The sequence below is a fragment of the Podarcis pityusensis genome (assembly GCF_964106645.2).
Source record: "Podarcis pityusensis genome assembly, chromosome: 18".
In the NCBI taxonomy this organism is placed as follows: Eukaryota; Metazoa; Chordata; class Lepidosauria; order Squamata; family Lacertidae; genus Podarcis; species Podarcis pityusensis.
The window spans coordinates 2740406-2749478 of NC_138043.1; the positions used below are offsets into that span (position 1 = coordinate 2740406).

At 56.0% G+C, this 9073-nt stretch overlaps 1 protein-coding gene and 1 long non-coding RNA gene across 2 annotated transcripts in view; one reads left to right on the forward strand and one right to left on the reverse strand.

Moving 5' to 3' along the window:
* The window catches only part of RNF126 (ring finger protein 126), a 20201-nt gene extending 11370 nt beyond the window's left edge, over nucleotides 1–8831 (reverse strand). Inside the window, exon 1 of the mRNA XM_080989155.1 lies at nucleotides 8676–8831. Coding sequence (XP_080845281.1) covers nucleotides 8676–8750 — 75 coding nt within the window. The 5' untranslated portion in view covers nucleotides 8751–8831. The remainder of the gene's footprint in view (nucleotides 1–8675) is intronic.
* LOC308467570 lies at nucleotides 2840–4654 on the forward strand. The gene is made up of 3 exons (XR_013981226.1): nucleotides 2840–2887; nucleotides 2977–3798; nucleotides 4458–4654. It is a non-coding gene; the product is annotated as an uncharacterized lncRNA (long non-coding RNA).
* Nucleotides 8832–9073: the final 242 nt, after the last annotated feature.

The window sequence follows — 9073 nt, forward strand, 5'->3', positions numbered from 1 at the left end:
CATTCCCCAAAGAACCGCCCGAAGCCCACTCCCTCCATAGCCTGGCCACCCCATAATATACTGGCGCAGGTCCAATTGTGACCACATGGAAGATGTTCAGGTGCCAAATTTCTGCCCGATGTCTCTATTTAGCAGGTAAGAAGAACAGCTCCTCTATGGCATTTATCTCCCAACCTTTTTGGTCTGGGAATGAAGTTTTACAAAGTACGCAAGCCGCCATTCTGCTACATCCTCGTGTTTAAAAGGTTCTCAGGTCTACTCGGAAGGCAGAAATCGTTTTCCCACTATCTTTATTCTTCAAAGCCGTTTGCTCCGGAGACAGGCTAGGTCTGCCTGGGGCTCTCTGTTATTTCCACTTTCATTTTGTGCTGTACTTTTTTTGCTTCCGCTGAGTGCAGGAAGCTCCTGCGACCAACCAGAAGGCGCGCCTTGGTTGTTGAACGTTTCGGAAGCCGAACAGGATTACGTTCGACAACTGAGGTTTGACTGTATAAGGTAAAGGGACACCTGACCATTAGGTCCAGTCGCGGACGACTCTGGGGTTGTAGCGCTCATCTCGCTTTACTGGCCATGTGGCCAGCAGGACTAAGCCACTTCTGGCGAAGCAGAGCAGCGCGCGGAAACGCTGTTTACCTTCCTGCTGGAGTGGTACCTATTTATCTACTTGCACGAGCAACGGGAGCTCACCCCATTGGGGGGATTCAAACTGCTGACCTTCCGATCGGCAAGCCCAAGAGTTTTGTATTTCACTTTATAAAGGTAAAGATAGAGGGACCCCTGTCCATTTGTGGCCGACTCTGGGGTTGCGGCGCTCATCTCGCTTTATTGGCTGAGGGAGCCGGCGTACAGCTTCCAGGTCATGTGGCCAGCAGGACTAAGCCGCTTCGGGCGAACCAGAGCAGCGCACGGAAATGCTGTTTACCTTCCCGCCAGAGTGGTACCTATTTATCTACTTGCACTTTGACGTGCTTTCGAACTGCTAGGTTGGCAGGAGCAGGGACCGAGCAACGGGAGCTCAGGCCGTTGCAGGGATTCGAACCGCCTACCTTCTGATCGGCAAGTCCTAGGCTCTGTGGTTTAACCCACAGCGCCACCCGCGTCCCTCCCTTGTATGTATACAGGGCTGTATTAAACATATGCGGCGCCGGGGTGCACAGATCCACCTTGGCTAGTCGCCTGCAAGCGTTCTGTACTCACCCAAAGGCGAGCAGCTACTTATATGCAGCCTAAGCCCCGGGGAGAGGAAGGGGGCTTTATGCTAACAGGCCTGTTCTCCCTCCTGCAACTCAATTGCTTCTCCAGACAATCCCTCATTGCCCAACCAGACTAAGGCGAAACGGCCGGCGCAACTTGTACTCTCAGTGCGGTTAAATTATACCCGTTATGGAAAACAAAATCTAAACAAGACTATTATCTCCAGCACATAATTGAGCGCTGCAAGGAAGGCAACAATGACAGATTATTATTTTTTAAAGAAGCTCTTCTGCTTAATGGCTTAAGAAATCTGGAGGGGGTCGGTCAGGGGGAAATGTCTGTCACAAGAATCAGGCGCCCAGAGATCTTCACAGGGCCGCAAGTGGGCCCGCAGCGGACGCAAAACATGCCAGGCAAATTTCTGATGCTGGCTGCCGCACACCCAGAGCTTCCTGGACGTATTCGGGATCCGTTCAGCAGAAAAAGCGTCCGGGTGGAATCTTAGAAAATCAGTCCAAACGCCCAGCTCAATAAGCCCTGAGATTTTTCAAAACGAGCTCAACGGCACCAAAAGAAAGCTCGGCCGTTTTTGCGTCCGGATTTTCGCTTCTTTTGCAAACACGGAAGCTCTAGTTGAGGACTACATTTCCCATCATCCTGGACGCGTGAAGCTCGGGAAAGGCCTGCGAGCTGGATCGGGCCCAGCTTCCTGTCCCGAAGCCCCCTGAGCAGGGCCTGAGCAAAACTGCAACAGCCCCCAATTGGTATTCAGAAGGAGAACACAGCCATTATGGTTGGTACCCATTGCCAGCCTCCTCCTCCTCGGATCGGTCCTGTGGCAATGAGTTCCATAGGTTTTTGTTATATACCGCCCTATACAGGGGGCGGGTGGCGCTGTGGGTTAAACCACAGAGCCTAGGACTTGCCGATCAGGTCGGTGATTCGAATCCCCGCCACAGTGTGAGCTCCCGTTGCTCGGTCCCTGCTCCTGCCCCCCTAGCAGTTCGAAAGCACGTCAAAGTGCAAGTAGATAAATAGGTACCACTCCGGCGGGAAGGTAAACGGCGTTTCCGTGCGCTGCTCTGGTTCGCCAGAAGCGGCTTAGTCCTGCTGGCCACATGACCCGCAAGCTGTACGCCGGCTCCCTCGGCCAGTAAAGCGAGATGAGCGCCGCAACCCCAGAGTCGGCCACAAATGGACCTAATGGTTAGGGGTCTCTTTACCTCTACCGCCCTATACACAGGGGTCTCAGGGCGGTTCACGGAATAAAATCAAGGTATAAAAACCACAAAACACACAATACAAGTAAAAGCAACAACCCAACTGCCCCACTCCTACAAAAAACCCCACATTTTAAAAGGGCATAGGATGTAAATCAGTTCAACCAACTGATTTGCCTGGCGCCTAAAGGTGTATAATGAAGGCACCAGGTGAACTTCCCTGGGGACAGCATTCCCACAAACAGGGAGCCACTGCAGAGAAGGCCCCGTTTTTGTGTTGCCACCCTCCGCACCTCTCGAGGAGTTCAACTCACTGATGCCTGGAGGAGAACTTCCCTTTTAGCCGTCCCAACAATCTCCTGACATTCAGCTTCCTTGGACTTACATGAATTCTACGGTTATGAGGAAGGCGGGTAAAATATACTGTATTTTTTGCTCTATAAGACTCACTTTTTCCCTCCTAAAAAGGGGAAGTGTGTGTGCGTCTTATGGAGCGAATGCAGGCTGCGCAGCTATCCCAGAAGCCAGAACAGCAAGAGGGATTGCTGCTTTCGCTGCGCAGCGATCCCTCTTGCTGTTCTGGCTTCTGGGATTCAGAATATTTTTTTTTCTTGTTTTCCTCCTCCAAAAACTAGGTGCGTCTTGTGGTCTGGTGCATCTTATAGAGCGAAAAATACGGTACTTTTCCCTACAGCACATTGTTTTGCACACTGTCAGTCGCATTTTCCCTGAACTCAGCCCCCACCCAAAAAGCCTTTCCTTATAGGCGAGGAGTTCCCCAGGTTCAACATTGGTCACTTTGGGTACCGTTCGATCAAACCGCCTGCGCTTTTTCAAAATAAATAAAATGTGTTGCGAGGGGCTTGGGACTGGATGAACGGGTGGGACCTTTCCAGAGCTCCCGTTCTAATTCTGTGAAAATAAATATATTTCGGCACGGCCACAGCTCCATGCACAACTGCCAGGGGTTTTTTTGGGGGGGGGTGGCAGAGGGAGAAAAGGATAAAACGTTCCGGGATTTTTCTTTTCAGCCAGCAGTTGAGGAAAGACATGGGCGGGCAAGGCCGAGAAAGAGATAGTGGAAGAGAAAGAGAAAGCAAGCCTTGGAAAAGACCGAAGTCATGCTGACTGAGTCGATTTCATCTGCAAACGCAGAATGGAACCTCTGTGTTCCAGCATAGTCTATCCCTGGATACCAGCTGCTGGCAGGCGAAGAGGGGAAGCTGTTCTTTTCAGGCACTGCTCGTAATAATAAATAATAATAAATTGTATTTATACCCCGCCCTCCCCAGCCAAGACTGGGCTCAGGGTGGCTAACACCAGATATAAAACATTTGATTGAAATACAACTTAAAAACAGTAGGCCAAACAGGAATCCTGATAGGTCTAGGAGTCTTGGTTGACCACAAACTTGACATGAGCCAACAGTGTGACGCGGCAGCTAAAAAAGCCAATGCAATTCTGGGCTGCATCAATAGGAGTATAGCATCTAGATCAAGGGAAGTAATAGTGCCACTGTATTCTGCTCTGGTCAGACCTCACCTGGAGTACTGTGTCCAGTTCTGGGCACCACAGTTCAAGAAGGACACTGACAAACTGGAACGTGTCCAGAGGAGGGCAACCAAAATGGTCAAAGGCCTGGAAACGATGCCTTATGAGGAACGGCTAAGGGAGCTGGGCATGTTTAGCCTGGAGAAGAGGAGGTTAAGGGGTGATATGATAGCCCTGTTCAAATATATAAAAGGATGTCACATAGAGGAGGGAGAAAGGTTGTTTTCTGCTGCTCCAGAGAAGCGGACACGGAGCAATGGATCCAACTACAAGAAAGAAGATTCCACCTCAACATTAGGAAGAACTTCCTGACAGTAAGAGCTGTTCGACAGTGGAATTTGCTGCCAAGGAGTGTGGTGGAGTCTCCTTCTTTGGAGGTCTTTAAGCAGAGGCTTGACAACCATATGTCAGGAGTGCTCTGATGGTGTTTCCTGCTTGGCAGGGGGTTGGACTCGATGGCCCTTGTGGTCTCTTCCAACTCTATGATTCTAGGTGGCCTGGTGTATAATCAATGCCCTTATTAAGTGGAACCTCCTTGGGAAAGAGAAGTCTACCCTCGCTTGACAAACTGGGGGGGAAGAGGGGAGAAGAGAGGTGGGGGTTCAACACCCCCAACCCAGCCAACCCACATACAGCGGCAAGGCTTGTGTTTGGAGGAGATGGGAGGGAGACCCCCCCTTGGCCAGCAACTGGGATGGGCGCCCCCAACGACGGACACAACTCCACCACTTTTAGAGGAGCCCCCCCCCCCCCGTTTACCAAAGCAAGGGAGCAAAACCCTCCGTTGCAAACAGGCCCAAAACACCCCCTGCAAGAAAGGACTTATATAAATGGGAGGAAGGAACATCCAGCAGTGGAGCCTCCAGGGCAAAGAGCAGTCTACCCCCCCCCAAAAAAAGAGGAGACAAGGGGGGAGGGCAACACCTCCCCACCCAACCCTTCTTTACTTTGATGGGCAAAAGCCTCCGCTGCAAAAAGGCCACCCCCCCAAAAAAGGACTTAAGTGGGAGGAAGCAAAGCCTGGCTATGGAGCCTCCAGGTGGAAGTGCAGTCTACCCCCCTGCCCCTCAAAAAGGGAGAGAGAAGGGGGGAGGGCAACACCCCCCAACCCTTCTTTACCTTGATGGGCAAAACCCTCCACTGCAAACATGCCCCCCCAAAGACTTATATAAGGGGAGGGGTGGAGCCTCCAGGGCAAAGAGCAGTCTACCCCTCCCCTCCTCTTTACAAGGCTTGATTGGGGGGGGGCTTGGGAGAGAACCCCCCCCCCCCAGAAAAGGACCTATATAAGGGGAGAAGGAGTGGAGCCTCCGGGGCAAAGAGCAGTCTACCCCTCCCCTCCTCTTAATTGGGGGGGTCTTGGGAGAGGGAAACCCCCCCCCCCAGAAAAGGACCTATATAAGGGGAGAAGGAGTGGAGCCTCCAGGGCAAAGAGCAGTCTACCCCTCCCCTCCTCTTAATTGGGGGGGGGTCTTGGGAGAGGAACCCCCCCCCAGAAAAGGACCTATATAAGGGGAGAAGGAGTGGAGCCTCCAGGGCAAAGAGCAGTCTACCCCTCCCCTCCTCTTAATTGGGGGGGGGGGCTTGGGGGAGACCCCCCCCCAGAAAAGGACCTATATAAGGGGAGAAGGAGTGGAGCCTCCAGGGCAAAGAGCAGTCTACCCCTCCCCTCCTCTTAATTGGGGGGGGGCTTGGGAGAGGAAACCCCCCCCCCCAGAAAAGGACCTATATAAGGGGAGAAGGAGTGGAGCCTCCAGGGCAAAGCGCAGTCTACCCCTCCCCTCCTCTTAATTGGGGGGGGGGCTTGGGAGAGGAAACCCCCCCCCAGAAAAGGACCTATATAAGGGGAGAAGGAGTGGAGCCTCCGGGGCAAAGAGCAGTCTACCCCTCCCCTCCTCTTAATTGGGGGGTCCTTGGGAGAGACCCCCCCGAAAAGGACCTATATAAGGGGAGAAGGAGTGGAGCCTCCAGGGCAAAGAGCAGTCTACCCCTCCCCTCCTCTTAATTGGGGGGGGGGCTTGGGAGAGACCCCCCCCCCAGAAAAGGACCTATATAAGGGGAGAAGGAGTGGAGCCTCCAGGGCAAAGAGCAGTCTACCCCTCCCCTCCTCTTAATGGGGGGGGGGGCTTGGGAGAGACCCCCCCCCCAGAAAAGGACCTATATAAGGGGAGAAGGAGTGGAGCCTCCAGGGCAAAGCGCAGTCTACCCCTCCCCTCCTCTTAATTGGGGGGGGCCTTGGGGGAGACCCCCCCCAGAAAAGGACCTATATAAGGGGAGAAGGAGTGGAGCCTCCGGGGCAAAGAGCAGTCTACCCCTCCCCTCCTCTTAATTGGGGGGGGGGCTTGGGAGAGACCCCCCCCAGAAAAGGACTTATATAAGGGGAGAAGGAGTGGAGCCTCCAGGGCAAAGAGCAGTCTACCCCTCCCCTCCTCTTAATTGGGGGGGGGGGCTTGGGAGAGACCCCCCCGAGAAAAGGACCTATATAAGGGGAGAAGGAGTGGAGCCTCCAGGGCAAACAGCAGTCTACCCCTCCCCTCCTCTTAATTGGGGGGGGGGTCTTGGGGGAGACCCCCCCAGAAAAGGACCTATATAAGGGGAGAAGGAGTGGAGCCTCCAGGGCAAAGAGCAGTCTACCCCTCCCCTCCTCTTAATTGGGGGGGGGGGCTTGGGAGAAACCCCCCCCCCAGAAAAGGACCTATATAAGGGGAGAAGGAGTGGAGCCTCCAGGGCAAAGAGCAGTCTACCCCTCCCCTCCTCTTAATTGGGGGGGGGCTTGGGAGAGACCCCCCCCAGAAAAGGACTTATATAAGGGGAGAAGGAGTGGAGCCTCCAGGGCAAAGCGCAGTCTACCCCTCCCCTCCTCTTAATTGGGGGGGGGGCTTGGGAGAGACCCCCCCCCAGAAAAGGACCTATATAAGGGGAGAAGGAGTGGAGCCTCCAGGGCAAAGCGCAGTCTACCCCTCCCCTCCTCTTAATTGGGGGGGGCTTGGGGGAGGAAACCCCCCCCCCAGAAAAGGACCTATATAAGGGGAGAAGGAGTGGAGCCTCCAGGGCAAAGAGCAGTCTACCCCTCCCCTCCTCTTAATTGGGGGGGGGGTCTTGGGAGAGGGAACCCCCCCCCCAGAAAAGGACCTATATAAGGGGAGAAGGAGTGGAGCCTCCAAGGCAAAGAGCAGTCTACCCCTCCCCTCCTCTTAATTGGGGGGGGGCCTAGGGAGAGACCCCCCCCCAGAAAAGGACCTATATAAGGGGAGAAGGAGTGGAGCCTCCAGGGCAAAGAGCAGTCTACCCCTCCCCTCCTCTTAATTGGGGGGGGGGCTTGGGAGAGACCCCCCCCCCAGAAAAGGACTTATATAAGGGGAGGAGGAGTGGAGCCTCCAGGGCAAAGAGCAGTCTACCCCTCCCCTCCTCTTAATTGGGGGGGGGCCTTGGGAGAGAACCCCCCCAGAAAAGGACTTATATAAGGGGAGAAGGAGTGGAGCCTCCAGGGCAAAGCGCAGTCTACCCCTCCCCTCCTCTTAATTGGGGGGGGGCTTGGGAGAGGAAACCCCCCCCCCAGAAAAGGACCTATATAAGGGGAGAAGGAGTGGGGCCTCCAGGGCAAAGAGCAGTCTACCCCTCCCCTCCTCTTAATTGGGGGGGGGCTTGGGAGAGGAAACCCCCCCCCCAGAAAAGGACCTATATAAGGGGAGAAGGAGTGGAGCCTCCAGGGCAAAGAGCAGTCTACCCCTCCCCTCCTCTTAATTGGGGGGGGGGCTTGGGAGAGGAAACCCCCCCCCCAGAAAAGGACCTATATAAGGGGAGAAGGAGTGGAGCCTCCAGGGCAAAGAGCAGTCTACCCCTCCCCTCCTCTTAATTGGGGGGGGCTTGGGAGAGGAAACCCCCCCCCCAGAAAAGGACCTATATAAGGGGAGAAGGAGTGGAGCCTCCAGGGCAAAGAGCAGTCTACCCCTCCCCTCCTCTTAATTGGGGGGGGCTTGGGAGAGACCCCCCCCCAGAAAAAAACCTATATAAGGGGAGAAGGAGTGGAGCCTCCGGGGCAAAGCGCAGTCTACCCCTCCCCTCCTCTTAATTGGGGGGGGTCTTGGGAGAGGAAACCCCCCCCCCAGAAAAGGACCTATATAAGGGGAGAAGGAGTGGAGCCTCCGGGGCAAAGCGCAGTCTACCCCTCCCCTCCTCTTAATTGGGGGGGGTCTTGGGAGAGGAAACCCCCCCCCCAGAAAAGGACCTATATAAGGGGAGAAGGAGTGGAGCCTCCAGGGCAAAGAGCAGTCTACCCCTCCCCTCCTCTTAATTGGGGGGGGCTTGGGAGAGACCCCCCCCCAGAAAAAAACCTATATAAGGGGAGAAGGAGTGGAGCCTCCGGGGCAAAGCGCAGTCTACCCCTCCCCTCCTCTTAATTGGGGGGGGTCTTGGGAGAGGAAACCCCCCCCCCAGAAAAGGACCTATATAAGGGGAGAAGGAGTGGAGCCTCCGGGGCAAAGAGCAGTCTACCCCTCCCCTCCTCTTAATTGGGGCGGGGCTTAGGGAGAACCCCTCCCCCCGCCTCCCCCTCCCCCCCCCAGTAGGCCCAGGCGCCCTCCTCGCGTAGTGGAGCCTCCCCCCGGCAGCGCAGTCTACCGGCCTCCCCCGCCGGGCGTTGCGGAGCGGCGGGTCCTCCGTCCCCGGAGCGGGTGGGGAAGGGCCGGCCCGCGGCCCCCCGGGACTCACCGGCAAGCGCGGGGCGATCTCGGCCGAGCAGCAGTGGCAGAAGTAGCGTCCCGGCTGCGGCGAAGCCTCCGCCATCTTGTCCCCTCCTCCCTCCTCCTCCTCCCGGACGGGAGGCCAAGCCCCGCCCACGACGCGACGGCGACGTCACCGCGTCGGGGCGACGGCGACGACGACGGCGGCGGCCCGCAAGGGCCAGAAAGCCAAGGCGCGCGAAGCACTGCCTCCTCCGTCAACGCTCAGCGCGTTGTTCTAGAGCGGCCGCTTCCGGTCTCGGAGGCGGGATTTCCTGTGTGTGTGTGAGGGGAATGGGTGGACTCCTCTCGAAGCGAGGGTTGCCCATAGTCATGCGCAGGCGGGCCCGCGCGTCCGGAAGTTCCCGGACGAGGCCCGGGGATTGG